At 47.8% G+C, this 15,328-nt stretch overlaps 1 protein-coding gene across 4 annotated transcripts in view; it reads right to left on the bottom strand.

Annotated features, from left to right (window-relative positions):
- Positions 1-6,296: 6,296 nt before the first annotated feature.
- Positions 6,297-15,328, bottom strand: part of gria4a (glutamate receptor, ionotropic, AMPA 4a) — a 54,407-nt gene continuing 45,375 nt past the window's right edge. The window contains exons 16-18 of one of the 4 annotated variants that reach the window (XM_086143627.1): positions 13,043-13,157; positions 9,642-9,889; positions 6,297-6,641 (exon numbers count right to left, since the gene is read on the bottom strand). In XM_086143627.1, coding sequence (XP_085999753.1) covers positions 9,644-9,889; positions 13,043-13,157 — 361 coding nt within the window. In that variant the 3' untranslated portion in view covers positions 6,297-6,641; positions 9,642-9,643. Of the gene's footprint in view, positions 6,642-9,641; positions 9,890-11,803; positions 11,919-13,042; positions 13,158-15,328 lie in introns of all 4 variants that reach the window. The other 3 variants (XM_086143625.1, XM_086143628.1, XM_086143626.1) reach the window with 3 other exon arrangements.

Here is a 15,328-nt window from a genome sequence, read left to right as displayed (position 1 = left end):
CCGACAAAGCCTGACAGGAGGCGGCAGCAGAGGCTTTGAATATTTTACTTTCCCTCTATTACAGCAATCAATTAACCATTTCCAGTTAATTCATCTCACCGTCTGAATAAAACCCTATCTAATAAATACCAACATTACCATGTTGGTAATACCAACATTACCATGTTGGTATTTATTAGATTGTTTGCATTAGATTGTTTGCAAATACATGTCCTCAGGATGATAATATGTAAAATAATATGGATGAGTCGGTATTTGCATAATTTATCTCTTTATGCAGTGAGGTTTGGCTGAATAGAGATATCATAGAGAATTCTCAGTGAAATATATATATATATTGATAGAAATAAAATATCGATAAAATAGTAGCAGCTAATTCAAATGTTGCAGTCTTTTCCTTTCCTGTGCAATAAACCCATGCAGTGTGTGGAGTGGGAGCGCGGGCTTGCTGCTCTCCACTGCATAAGAAGCATTTGGGTTTGGAGTGTCATCAGAGAAACTGCTGGATGTTGGATGAAGACCACGATGGATGTCCCACGCGCATCTTCACGTGAGTGCGTTTGTGGGGAAAGTGCTCCCTTTTTGCAAGCGTTTCCGTGCAAAATTTGAACAAAACCTCCAGGTAACTGAAGCTCCAGGCGGCGCAGATGCATCGGTTGGGTGAAACAGAGTCCTGGAGGACGTCAGCGAGAAGAAGGAGGACATGCCTGAGATCTGTGGACAGGAACCTTGATGCACCATGATGTTTGCAGGTGACGTGGTGAGAGCAGGGAGCAAGTGGAGGAACGTCTAGAGAGGTGGAGATATGATCTAGTGAGGAGATGGATGAAGGTTAGCTGGGGAAAGACAGAATACGTTTGAAGATGAGAAGAACCCAAGTGGAACCGCGAAGCTACAGGGATTGGAGATGGAGGACGATAAGTACGGAGGGTCAATAGTCCAGAGCAGTGAAGAGGGTAGAGAAGAGGTGGACAAACAAGTTGGTTAGAGCAGGGGAAGAAAAGAGCATCATCCAGAACGAAAGGAAAGGTGGAGAAGATGGAGGTGAGGAGTAGCCTTGGTGTCGGGTTTGGAGACACTGAGGAGAAGACAGGAAGCAGAGCTGGAGGCAGCAGATGTGAAGATGTTGAGGTTCCTCCTTGGGAGGAGGATCAGGAAGGAGACCATCAGTGGGATGGCAGATGGTAGATGCTCTTGATACACTGAGATGGTTTGGACATGGATAGAAGAGGGATGGTGACGATCTGGGTAGAAGGATGCTGAGGTTGGAGCTGCCAGGAAGGGGAGCCACACATTAGTGTCTGCACCCTGCCAGGGTGTGAGTGTGTGTGTGTATATGTGTGTGTGTGTGTGATCAGAAGAAGTCAGCAGGAAGTTAAGAGGCCCTGAGTAGCGGAGGTGAGACTGGAGCACCGTTCAGAGGGTGCACACATTCACAGGTTCCTGCCTGGGTTCTCTTTGTGAGGAATCCACATCTTTCCAGGGTTCTCTCCATGTTCTCCTAATGCTTGGATTCTCTTCATGTTCTCCTCTTTCCAGGGTTTTCTCCATGCTGTCCTGCCAGTGTTCTTCTGGTTCTCTGTCTTCAGTCCAATCATTCGTCCACTGAAGTTGTCCATAGGTGTGGATCTGAAGGTGAAAGGTTTGTGATCTGTGATTGACAGCTGACCCTTCACCTGTCTCACCTACTGTCCTGGCATAAGTGTCACATCTAGCTATGCACGGCCCACGTGCATGCTCCTAACATGTGTGCTCTCCCAACATCTGTAGACGCCATCGAGTGTGTGAAGAGTTTGTGTTGCCATCATTTCTGCTGTACTTACGCCTTAATTACATGTCACAATGGTTTCTTGCATGTTCTCAGATCAGTGGCGTAGCCATGGCGACCCGGTCACCATAACCCGGAAAAAATCCTCGGCCCGTCAGCTGAATGAACACAAACGCACGGTGTGTGAAGCTTTTACACAAACAAGAATGACCTTTCTCAAACGAAAGTTTTTTTTTTTTATGTGTGACCTGCATACACACACTTACTGTCACACACATACACACAACTTCGTTATTTGTCGTCTTCGGTTGAGGGGCGGGGCTAAACCAGGACTGTGTCTGGCTGTCAATGACTGGGTCGCGCATGGAGAATTAACATGCAACACAGCAGGTTGCGGTTGGTTAGCATGTTGGCTCCTATTAGGTCCTTCTAGCTCTGGTAAGCTTCTGCTAGGTGCAGGTAGCTTGGGCTGGTTCTATAGGACTAAAGACAGTCATTCAAATGGATCATATTAATGGCTATGGCTGGATCCTACTCGCTCTGGTTATTTCATGCTAGCTCTGGTTAGTTCTGCTTTGCTCCTGCTAGCTACCACTAGCTCTGGTTAGCCCCTGCATTATTTCCCACTAGGTCTGGCTAGTTCTGGTTAGATACTGATTAATTTCAGCAAGCTGCTATGTCTAGGGAGATATATAACCAGCGGTATAATAAAAGACATATTAAGAGAGATATTAATTGATCATATTCATGGCCATGGTTGGCTACTGCTAGCTTTGGTTATTTCCTGCTAGCTCTGGTTAGTGAGCTTCTGCCAGCTCTGGTTAGTAAGCTCCTGCTAGCTCTGGTTAGCTTTGGCTAGCTTCACACAGCTGGTGACAGGCATTTAAAGTTCACATCGATGGCCATGGTTGCCCCCTGGTAGCTCCTACTAGCTCTGGTTAGTTCTACTGAGCTCTTGCTACATCTGGTTAGCTTAGGCTGGCTCAATAGGGCTGGAGGCAGACATATGAATTGATTACAGTAATGGCCATGGTTGGCTCCTGCTAGCTCTGGTTAGCTTTGGTTAGCCCCACATGGCAAGAGGCAGACATATTAATTAACTTTTTTGGCATCCTGCTGTGTTTAGCTTCTGAGAGGTAAGGGCTTTAGGTTCCTGTGTGACCTGTGTCACTCTTTTGTGTACGGCGTAAATATGGGACGCAGCAGCTCCTGGTATCAGCCTGCAGACCTTCATCGTCCACCAACAGCTAGACAATGATGTTATGCAATTCATTGAAAGCGGTGTGAGTCATGGAGCCGCACTCATGTAAATATGTGTGGTCACCAAGGCAACGGAGCAGAAATGGAATTGTGGTGGCGAGGAGCAGAACGTCGCGGGTGGCGATCCACCTGGACCAGGTGGATCACGTGCCGGGATCATCCAGATGCATCTCCTTCCATCTTCGTCACCGGCGTCATCTTCATCCAATCCAGGAGGACATGATGGGCTGATGGACCTCCAAGAAGATTAGGGTCCGTAGCAACGGCTGGCAAGTGTGGTGTCTCCAAGTCTTGCAGAGGGGCGGGGTTTACCCGGGGATGTTCAGCTGTTGGCTGTCAGGTCAGCTGTCAATCAAAATGTCAGCTGTCAATCGAAATGTTATTCACACCTGCAGACAATTTAAAGTCGTCAGTAAGACTGCTGACTGTTTTTGGACTGAAGACGGAGAACATTGACAGAACCCAGGCAGGAACCAGGCGGAAATGGAGACTCCTTACTTGCAGAACTGAATTAAACAAGTAAAGACGGGTGAAGTTCTTGCAGAAATATATACTAACATATATATATACATATATGCGTGTGTGCGTGTATATATACACACGCACACACACACATATATATATATATGTGTGTGTGTGTGTGTGTGTGTGTGTGTGTGTGTGTGTGTGTGTGTGTGTGTGTGTGTGTGTGTGTGTCTGTGTATATATATATATATATATATATATATATATATAAAGAGCAGTGGTGATGGATTCCCCTGAGAGATGGCGCAACCAAAACTGAGAAATTAGGTATGACGGGGGAAGGAGGTATAAATGTGGAGAATGTGGGTGTGTTAGTGTGTTTTTATGTGTGTGTGTGTGTGGGGGGAGGGGTGGTGGCAGGATGGAGGGGTAGGGGGTTAATACAGAGCTGAAGGGGTGGAACGATGGAGGCTGAGAAAGAGGAGATGAAAGGAGCTGCTAGGAGTAAAAAGTGGCTTTCAGTGACAAGATGAAAGGATGGAGGAGTGTGTGTGTGTGTGTGTGTGTGTGTGTGTGTGTGTGAGCGTTTACAGATGAAGGTGATGTGAGGTTAAAAGGAGTGTCCCGTAATCGTTATTTTGCTTCATTTTTGATTAATGGGTGTGTGTGTGACAGAGAGAGTGTGTGTGTGTCGTGGAAAGTGTGTGTCTGAGCGAAGCGGAGAAAAGAAGCAGCAGACTCAAATCAGGGTGAAGAACCTACCCTAAACCAGGGGTTTGACCTCCAGCGTTCCTCAGAGGTTCATCCTCAGGACCATCAACATCTGACTCTCTAGAGAGCAACAATCTGAAGCAAGACAAAAACTGACCAGTGATTGATGGGGGAGAACATCTAGTCATTGTCTGGGTTCGTCATGTCCTCCTTCCTGGGTTCTTTTCAGGTTCTCCACCCTGGATCTTTGACATGTTTTCCTGTTCAGTCCAAAAACAGTCAGCAGGATCTTTGAAGACTCAAATTGTCCATAGGCGTAAATGAGAAGGTGAATGGTTGGATTTTATGATCGGCAGCTGATCCCGTGATTTACAGGTGACCTTTTGATTGACAAACGACCCGGCCAGGTTTAGGCCCCGCCTCCTGCTCCGGACGAGCGCTGCGAGCGATAAATGGATGAATTCCTTCTTGCGTCAGCGGCGGTTTCCTGTCGGGGCAACGCGGCCCCGTCCCCAGCGGGAAGCCCCGCCCCCCAGGAATGAGGACATGGAGAGAGAGAGCAGCTCAGATACTTAGAGTTTTACTAGAAAAAAGAAAAGAAAGAACAAGGAAATGGGGAGATGAAAAAATAAACGGATTGTTTCTCAGGCCGGAGGTTAATGGCGGTGCCCGGACGCTCCTCTGGGTGGACCAATCACAGGCGCCGACCTTTTCGGGCGTCCTGGGAGCTTCCTAGAGGGGTGGGGAAGGGTGGTGGCGAAGATTTTTTTCACGACGTTCAGATGTTCTCAGTTGGTTCTTCTAGAACATCTCGCCAAGAGACGGAGGAAGGGCCTTGCATGGGAGGGGGCGCCGCGGTTGTCAGCCATCTTGTCTCTGCTGAGATGGGCGGACCATCGTGCACTGTGTCACCTGACTGTCACATGACCCCCCCCTCTCGAAACAGAAACTTTCGCAGTGGCGTGGGGGGAGGCTGATGTGTGTGTGTGTGTGTCGTGTGTGTGTGTGTGTGATCACTCCGAGCTGATTCTGTGTATGCAAGTGTGTGTGCGTGTGCACATGTGTGTCCGACTCTGCGTGGACATTCAGTGCCAACCGTGCTGGGTAGAGGAAGGGGAGGAGGGATGTTGCCACGGCAACTGACAATCAGTGTTCTCTATAGCTGTAGATATATATATATTTATCTGAATTTATATATATATATTTATATATATATAATTTGTGGATTCATAAAAAAAGGTTTTTGATCTTAATTACAAGTAAGTGGCATTAAATTTCTGCTATTATTGCGACTCCTCTCTTATCTAAGACGGTAGAAAAAGACGGCCGTTTTTTTTTTCTCCTTCCTCGTTGCTACACCGTTATTTACAACAAGTTTATTTGTTTATTTAGTTATTAAAAAAAAAAAAAAAAAGAAAAAAACCCTCGAATGGGGCTGAATGGAAACAGTAGGATGGAGTTCGGGGGGGGTCGATTAACAGTCGGGCTTCCGTGACCCGGTGACCTCCGAGAGCTGAGAAGGTCCTTCAGGATCTCCAACGAGGAGGCTCGGTCCGTCTCTACGGTTCAATTTTTTCCCGCCTCTGTGTGTGTGTGTGTGTGTGTGTGTGTGTGTGTGTGCACGTGTCTGAGGCTACTTCTGCCGTCCGCCCACCCTGCTGGTTTTGGGCGAGGGGGAAAGAAGAAGAAGAAGAAGAAGGAGGAGGAGGAGGAAGAAGAGGAGGTGTACCGCTGGAGATCCCGGCGGTTGTCATGGCGAAGGCGTTTGCAAAGTCAAAACGTTCTTACAGTTTTCTGGTCTTCTAAGAGGAGGGGGATCATGGGGGGGGTCACCTGGCTATTAGTCTCTGCAGGCATGATGATGAAGAAGATGATGAGGAGGAGGAGAATTCGTGGTTGTAAGGCGTTGTCCAGAGGTGCTCCTTTATCTCTATTTTTTCTTATGCCCCCCCACCAGCCCCACCCTCCAACTGTAACCCTTGCAACCCCCCCCCCCCCCGGGTGTGTGCTGGCTAGGGGTCGAACCCCCCTGAGACTCGGGAAAATAGAAAATGGAGTTGGGGGGTGGGGGGGTATGGCATTTTTCTATTCGTTATCACTTGTCTCCTGTGTGTGTGTGTGTGTGAACGTGTGTGTGTGTGTGTGTGTATGCGTTGCAGTGCGCCATCGTTTGTAAGCGCAGGGAGGGAGGGGGTGGGGTCAGGGGGTCATCCGGGTCGGGGGGGGGGCGTCGTTTTAAGGCACGGCAGGTGTATTTGGTTTCTCAGGGCAGTCCGGAGGAGACCACTGCAAGGCCGTGGGGGGGGAAGGGGGCGTGCATGGTGTGCACGGCGTGCACGGCCTTGGGGCAGTCCGGTGTCAGGACGCGGCCGTTCTCCCCCACGCTTCCTGTGATGGACAGACGGGCCTTGTTGCGCATGGCTTCGGAGAAAGACAGCTGTGGAGGTGGAGGGGGGGAGGAGGTTGTGTAAAAATATCATGTTCATCATACACACACACACACACCCACACACACACACACACACACACATGTGCAAACACCTCGAATGCATGCTGTCTCATAAGTGCAAAGGTCTGGGGTGCAGTCACACACATACACATGCATGCACATGTACACACACACACATGCACGGCGTTATTTGTTCACAAAGCAAGCGGGTTCCAGGCAGGTTTGAATCCGGCTACTTCCTGGCGTCTACGTACTCGACCCTTCGTTGCAGCAGCCCCGGTCAGATACACAGCAGAAGCTTGGCTTGGGAATTCACTTTGACTCAGTTTGTAAACCGGAACCGAATCAGTGTTTCCTGTTTAAATCAATATAAACCCCAATGATTCGTTGTCCACCTCCAAAATCATTTTGCGCTTTTTTGAAACCTTTCTATGGGTTTATTTGTTGCAGAAATACAGAAGGGAATTAAAGGTAACATTCATGATTCCTGTGTTTCTGCTGTTCTTACTTTTCCTGACAGCACTTTTACACCTTTCCTTCCTCAAATCAGCAAAAGTAAAGCCTTATGGCTTCTGAGACACTTGCTAATGCTAACGCTATCACCAGCAGCTGTCTTCATTAATCCCAGCTAAGGGACACTTGGGGTCTAGAGAGTTCTGTAACACAAACACCGCTCTCATGTCTAGTATTTCCTTCTTCAGATCGATCTATGTTTATGTCATTCATCATTATGTTCTGCTATTAGTCGCCTTTTTGGGGCTTTTTTCAGTAAGTGAGCCTCATCATGGCTCCCAAAAAGGTTACTAGTGGTAATTAGATGAAGTTAAGAATGGTGGAGTAGCATGCACGGCAACGCTACACTGCAATGCAGAAAGCGCCATTTATGCACTGAGACTTGTTTGCAGCTCAATTCAAAATTTGATCAAAGCTCTTTTCGTAGGCTGATTTGGGGAGTTGATAAGCCGAGGTTCTACTGTATAGGGACTCAGGGTGAGAGTGAGCTTTGCAAATTAATTATCCGCCATCCCATCATGATACACGCATTTTCATTTAGCGATAAACATCTAATTGGCGTCTAATTGCCCGTTAAAAAAATCTCATCCCACTTGCTTTGGTTTTCTGGTCGACTTCTGTCCTGGTTTTTACACCACCCCCTGGAGGAGGACTGCGTGAGTGCACCCCAGACCGAGCTGACGACCCCCCCCCCCCCTCCACCCCCAACCCTCTGTCAATCAGACATGAAAGGAAAAAAAAAAGACACAAACAGGAAACACCAAAGTGAAGGCAAGGCAGGCAACGGTCAGCAAATGAGGGGGAGCGCAGACATCTGCATTCCACAGGTGACCTCATGCGTCATGGATTTTAAAGGTGAGAATTTGGAGGGAGGGGTCCGAGAGGTGGGGTGAGGACGTTGGGAAGACCGGGTGGGAGTGGGGGGTGGGGGGCATCCGGATTTATAGAGAGGGAGTTACTGTTTATACTGCTCAGAGATGGGCGACACTTCACGGGAGCGGGCTACTTCCTGGTGCGTTGGATGGGGCGCTTTTAGCGTCTGAACGTAACAGGTCCCGGTTGGAGGCGGCTAAACGGATGTCGGTGGGGGAGCGAAATTGAACCAACGCCGTCCGAGAACCAGGATTGAATCTGAGCCCGGCGCTCGGTGCTTTCCGGTGAGAAGCCGCTCCACGTGAAGTGTTCTCTTAAGTCGGACTGCAGCACCGGGACGGTATGGCAGGAACGCACAACTCCAAGTCGTCTAGATGTAGCTCTCAATAGCTCTATGTAGCTCTGGGGCTTGGGAATGTTCTCCAGCAGGGAACCGTTAGCTCTAAGCGCGAAGGCTCCAGAACCCTGGAGCAGGATTCCCCAGGGATACAGGGGACGCCTATCTGATTTTATTGCATGGCGCTTTTCCATGACAAGGCTCCAGCAGTACTCGACCGGGTTCAGATAATGTTCCATTTTTCGCTTCCTAAAGGTGGGCAGGGCCCGCGACAGCAATGGACAACGTAGAGAAGATGGTGGACCTGCTGCTTCTTGTCACACAAAGTAAGAATTGAGCCAAGGGAAGGCTACACGCTACCAGCCATGCTAACATGTAGTGCTCTCGCAGGTTTGGTCCTCGTGGCGAGGATCAGTGGTCTGCAGCCGACTGACATCATACTCCTGGATTGGAGCCACTAGATCAGGTACTGAAGATGCACGAGATATAAGGCACCAAAGAAGTACCAGATAGCAATTACAGAGGAAAGACCAGGTAGAAGGTGCTGAAGAAGTACCATGTAGAAAGTACTGAAGAAGTACCCGGTGGAAGGTACTGATGAAGTACCAGCTAGAAAGTGCTGAAGAAGGACCGGTGGAGAGTACTGAAGAAATACTGGGTTGGAGGTGCTGAAGAAGTACCATATAGAAAGTACTGAAGAGGTACCTGGTGGAAGGAACAGAAGTACCGTGTACCAGGTACTACCAGTAGCAGGTCGTGCTGGAACTTTGTCTTGGAAAAGAACCTTAATATACATAAATGGTGAACGCCCCCTGATGGAGTTGTGCATCTCTGCCTCTGGAGTCTTGGATTGGCTGCTAATGGAAATGGAACTGCAATGCAGGTGTCTCGTCGAGTCATTCGCCATGAGCATCACCGTCACTGTCACCATCGCCGCCATCGCTTTCTGCAGCCAAAGACGATGGAACCAAAATCTGCGGTCACACAAACATCTCCCCGGATCTGAAGCAACACAAAACAACCCCCCCCACCCTGCCGCCCCACCCCCCCAAAAAACAAAAAACCCTAGAAGAAACTGAATGAAGTCGCAGAAGCAGGCAGAAGTTAGCCAAACACAAAGAGCTACATTGGTTCCACAATGCTTGACCACATCCTCACGACCGCACGTAGAGCGGCGGGGTCGGCGTGCGGCTGCTGCGACATCACACCGACACCACCACTAACACCACCAGTACCCCACCGAGATGGGAGCCCCTAAGTCCTACCCCTATATCTTGACCCCCTCCGAGCCGTACACGTTGTACCCCTCCCTATAAGTGGCTAGATTCTGGGTGCTGGGGGAGGGGCTGGGGCAGTGGGGGGGGCTAAGGTCCACCTTCATGCGCTTGGCCTCGGCCCGCGACTTGTAGCAGAACTCGACCAGGGCCACCAGCATGGCCAGGCCCAGGCCGCCCACCAGGATATAGAAGACCCCGGCCACGTTGGACAGGCTCAGGGCCTGGGACGACTTGTCCTGGGGGGGAGCGGGAGGAGGAGGGGTGGAGGATGGAGAAGGTTTGAAAATGAACGGGGATGTTAGGAGAAGAACCGCCAAGGATGGGTGGAGGTGGAGATGATGTGGAGGAGGGTGGATTCGGTAGATGAGGAGAATATTGAGGAGGAAGAAGGGGAGAAGAAGAAAACACTGGGTTAGAGGCAAAAAATGGAATCAGAGCGATTGAGACAAAAACTCATGCCATCTTTAAAAAATACAGAAAACATCACTAATTATGCAATTACATTACAATTACATACTACTTCTACTACCACAAATACTACACAACACAGTCACTCCAGTACATTGACAATTACTACTACAGGGTACTAGCTAAGTGGCTCAAAGTGAACTAATAAATTAATAACACAGTTATTACACCATTATTACACTCATTTTTAAGCGAATCAGAAAGCAGGCTTCAACCCGAGTGATGGAGATGTTTCTAGTTTCTGTTTCGGCTTCTCCAAAGCACCGAAGGCCTTATTGGCAAAATTTTTAAATTGATAAAAAAAAAGAAAAAGGGTGAAACAAACGACGCTGTGCGTTCTGCACTGTTTAGCATAACGGTTTGAATTAACATTTGGATAGCGTAGAAATAGAAATTTTTACAGGCTTATTTCATGGGTCTACAATTTCAGAATAAATACCCGGGGAGCTGAAATTAAATAAATACATGAACAAATAAATAAGTGAATTGAAGGGCCCCCAAAATGCTATTAGCTTGCTGTAGCTCCTTACAAAACAAATAAAATCCAATATTCTCTATCTGTCTTTCGGTAACCAGCCGTACGCTCAAATAAATACTTTCTATCATTTTCTATTTCAGACTATTCAAAAGCAACTGAACGCACCATGTAGCAGCAGTGCTAACGTCTAGCTTAAGAATAAGATTATTAATAATAATATGACTTGTTACTTAGACACTTTATAGACACTATAGTTTTATTTGTATTTCTTACTCTCCCCCCTTTTTTCATACTGTTTATACAATTTCCTGCTATTATTTATTATTATTATGTTTTACTTGAAACTCTGGCACAACAATTTCCTTCGGGATAAATATACTTGTTCTTATTCTTATTCTTATTCTTATTCTTATTCTTATTCTTATTCTTATTCTTATTCTTATTCTTATTCTTATTCTTATTCTTATTCTTATTCTTATTCTTATTCTTATTCTTATCAACGACTGCAAGAGAATCCTTTCTCTTTAAGAATACAGAAAAAAGGTTCTTCCGGAACATAATATATGGTATTACATTGTAATTACACTGTATTAGTATGTGGTTATGTATTTATTTATTTATTTATTTATTTACTTTATTGCTAAAACCTGCTCAACTGTGATTCCCCAATAACAGTGATAAGGTAACACCCTGCACTGATGGTATTCCGTGCTAAACTAGCCAGTCATTCTAAAATCACAGACCCGTGAAATAAACCGCTGCGGCAGAACGTCACAAATTTAGTTGTATTAAAAACTGACATGACCATGGACCGGAGCGGGACGTTCAAGACAGAAGCATGGAGGTGACATCAGCCGGGCGACAACGAATCATCACACTCTAGTTAGCTGGCGCGGAAAAAAAACAACAAAAAATAAACAAAAAAAAAAAACTCGAAATGAGGATGGATGTGCCACAGATTGCTACAGAAACTGGCGCCAACACAGTTCCAGCATCGCAATGGCGATCGGCCCAATGATCGATTCGGCTCGCGCTGCCTTAACGCAAAGCGCAAGGAGGTATGTTTCCTTTTTTTCGGAGGGGGGGGTGGGGGGGTGGAGCGAGTTTGATCGGCTGGGACAGCAGTTTGCGGTAATCTGGAGCATATCGAGGGGATGAGGGTTTCAGACTAGCATTCTGTGCGCCGCGGCAGCGTGAGACTGACCTTACTTCCGGAGTCCTTGGGTCCACACTCGCCCTTGTCATACCACCATTTGTTTTTCAGTTTGTCTAAGACGCCTGCTTCGCTCAGTTTCAATACTGCGAGGTTTACCGGGGTTCTTCGCGTGTAAAAATAACATAAATAACATCATAGGTCATGTTATTTTATGTTATTAAGGTACTTCACATTTTTGCATTTGCACAGAAGATATAAAAAAAACGTCAAGGTCAGGTGACCGAGTGCGGGCCCCACTGAGCGTGTGCGAGCAGGGCTGGAGGGGGGGAAGTACGACTGCGGGCCAATCAGTGGGACCCGCCTTTGTCACCGTGGGTAACGCACCCATGCTGCGCCCGGCAGGATGTACTGAAAGTGCAGTGAGGAGAGAAGTATTCATTCATCTTCTGTTAGCGTTAGCCTAGCCCCTAGTGATGCTCCTTCCTATAATGTCCTAACTTTGGGCTCTCTCATTGGGCGGGTTTCTTCTGGTGGGTGGGGGTGGGGGGGGGGGTGGATTCATCCACTGCCACCGTTTGTCCGCCAATTTTATTTGTTTTTATGATTACTAATTCTATTATTCCATCATCTCAGCTGTTAGCATGGAGCTGTTGGCGACTGTCACCAAGTGCTTGTTGACAAGTGACTGTTGGTGGTCTGTAGATCATCTCACAGTGTTCCTGACCTTTGGAGCCAAATAAATAACATCTGACTGGACTTTTTGATCGACCTTCTCCCCAGAGTGGCCACTGGAGGTGGGGGGTGAATACTCCTATCGCCACGGTGCCACCAGAGGCCTTCAATTTTCCCCTGGCATCATTTGGATCCTGCGGATTTGCCAAGGAGGGGGTATGAGGTTCTAGGTTTTCAGAAGAAGGCGCTTGCAACCCCTTTTTGACGTGGTTTGGTCCGGATCGGTCCAATTCAGGTTTAAATGGCCACATTTTGAGTGGAAAGGACTATGGGTAGCCTTGCTAGGGGGAAGAATGGTTGGGAGCGGAGCCTAAAGTGTTGGCGGACATTGAAACTTCTCAGATGTAGTAGCCGGATTCCCAAATAATCACCCGCCTTGACAAAGAAGTGCCGATGGCGTCGGTCGCTAGTAGCCGGGGCAGATGCGCGCGTCACATTCTCGGGGACCAGGAGGGGGTTGGTCAATGGATGACCTCCACGCCTCGTCCCCTTTTGGTGGTGGTGGTGGAGGTGGGGAGGAGGGGGGGGGGGGGGGGGCAGACAGAGAGGGCTAACCTTGGAATCCCCTCCCCCGCTGCCACATTCTCCTTTGTCATACCACCACTTGTTTTTCAATTTGTCCAACAGGCCCTGCTCGTTGAGCTTGAGCACGGCCAGGTTGACCGCGTTTCTTCAAGTCAGAGCACAAATATCACAGGTGCATGTGAATGAGGGGCGGAGCAGGAGAGTGGAGGATGGAGGGTGGGTTGGAGATGGATGGGGAGGGGTCATGGATGGGGAGGGCTGAAGGCGTCGCTTTTAAATGTTGCTTTTGGGGTATTGCTCACAGCTAGGCTATGTCTGGTGTGTGTGGCTAAACAAAATAAATTCGACTGCAAAACAATGTGCATGACGAGATGCATTGCTACACAGTTACTAAAGTGTAACTATTATTTCACATGTCTGCATGTTACTACACTGTTGTTACATGTGACTTCACCCTTGTTCCATTGTTATTACATGTATTATATCATCCGTTGCGATGCGTTACTACTGCGTTATTAAACTGTTACATGTTACATGTTTATGCCTATTACTATATGTTATTACACATTACTACACTACTACACGTTACTACAGCCTTATTGCACACTGTTAGTACATGTTTGTAAATCATTATCACACATTAGGACACATTGCTGCATGGTTACTCACTGTTATTACAAGTTCCTGCACGTTACCTCACTGTTATACACATGTCTGTATTACTATACTTTTATAATAATATTATTACAGTGTTATTACATACCACTTCACCCTTATCATATTGTTATTACACATGACTACACTATTACACATAACTACGCCCTTATTACATGCTATTCCATGTTTTATCATTATCAAACTGCTACGACGCATTACTACATTGTTACTACAGGGTTATTGAACTGTTAGTAGTGCAGTCATGTGCAATAACAATGTAACTGGGGCAGTGTGGCACAGGGGGTTAGAGCGGTCATCCTTGGAACCAAACACTCCTGGTTCGATTCCTGATCCCTCCTAGCCTGTCGAAGTGTTGTTGAGCAAGATGGATCAGTGGATCAGTACACCCTTAGTACATTATTATTCCGAATTACTACATCATAATTACACGTTAATACACTATTATTACACGTTAATACACTGTTATTTCACGCAAAAGGCTCATTTTCTCAGTCTAGACGGGAAACACATCAGACGAACATCAGTCTTTAGCTTGAAAAACGATGATATTGATGCTGAAGAGTTCATTGCCCCATGTTCTAAAGGGACGTTCGGAAAGATCAAAGTGAGCAGCTTATAAAAAGGTATATATAAATATATTTAGTGCAAATAGAAGCGAAAGTGTCCTCTGAAGCTAATTGCTGATTGGCTGAATGTGCGGGAGTTGCCGCGTTTAGGAGAAACCATGACATGTTGGACGACGCGATTGGCTGAAGAGAATGGGCACTCATTTTAAATGGGGTAATTAAAAGGCTAGATGGGGGTGGGGGTGGGGGGGTAGTGGAGGGGGTGGGGGGGCAAGAGGGCGATGACCAATCAGAGAAAAGCATGAGCTGTATGAGATGGAACAGTTCAAACAATATCAACAGTCACATGTCAGGAAGTCAGTTCATTTACAACATAAACAGTTTCCTCAACATCACATCAGTTCTGGGGGGTGGGGGGGGCGTGGGGGGGGAGACAGACCCACCTGCACACCACAAGATGATTGGAGGTGGAAGGGGACCATCTTCCACCATGGGGGTGGGGGGTGGGGGGGTTCAGGACCTTCTGATTGCATCTAGTTTGAACGCAGAAAAGCAAAATCTGCCTTGGATGTGTTCCCCCTTTGGGCACCCTTTCCACTTCCTGTTTACCTCTTACACTCACCCCTCCCACTTCCTGTTCACCCCCCTCCACTCCCACCCCTTACTGTGGCGGCGGTGGTTGGGCGCTGCCTCACCTCCCAGGCGAGAGGAATGGCCCTCACTTCATCATCACTGCAGCATGGGGGAATGGATGAGTGGGGGGGGGATTAAAAGGGGTAAGGGGGGGGACAGCAGACGCATGGACAGATTTACCTGCAGAGGTGGCCCTGTGGAGAAACAAGAGCAACATGGATGGATGGATGGAGGAGGGGAGGGGGGCAAACGGGGTTTGGGTGGGTGGGGGGGTAATGAGCGTGACAAGACAGGTCCAGATTGGGGGGGGGGGTGCAGAAGGGCGGGGGGGGGGGTAGTTTGGCGACGCCACATTTTACACTGCTGCTGTGAGAAATGCGACTTTTTTGGGAAGGGAGCCAATCAGCAGCAGGGAAAAAAGGGCGTCGTCGGCGAAGAA

This window comes from Fistularia commersonii, chromosome 3 (assembly GCF_037954325.1).
Source record: "Fistularia commersonii isolate RoL2024-O1a breed Wild chromosome 3, RoL_Fcom_v1.0, whole genome shotgun sequence".
Taxonomy (NCBI): Eukaryota; Metazoa; Chordata; class Actinopteri; order Syngnathiformes; family Fistulariidae; genus Fistularia; species Fistularia commersonii.
This window is presented reverse-complemented; position numbering and strand designations above follow the sequence as displayed.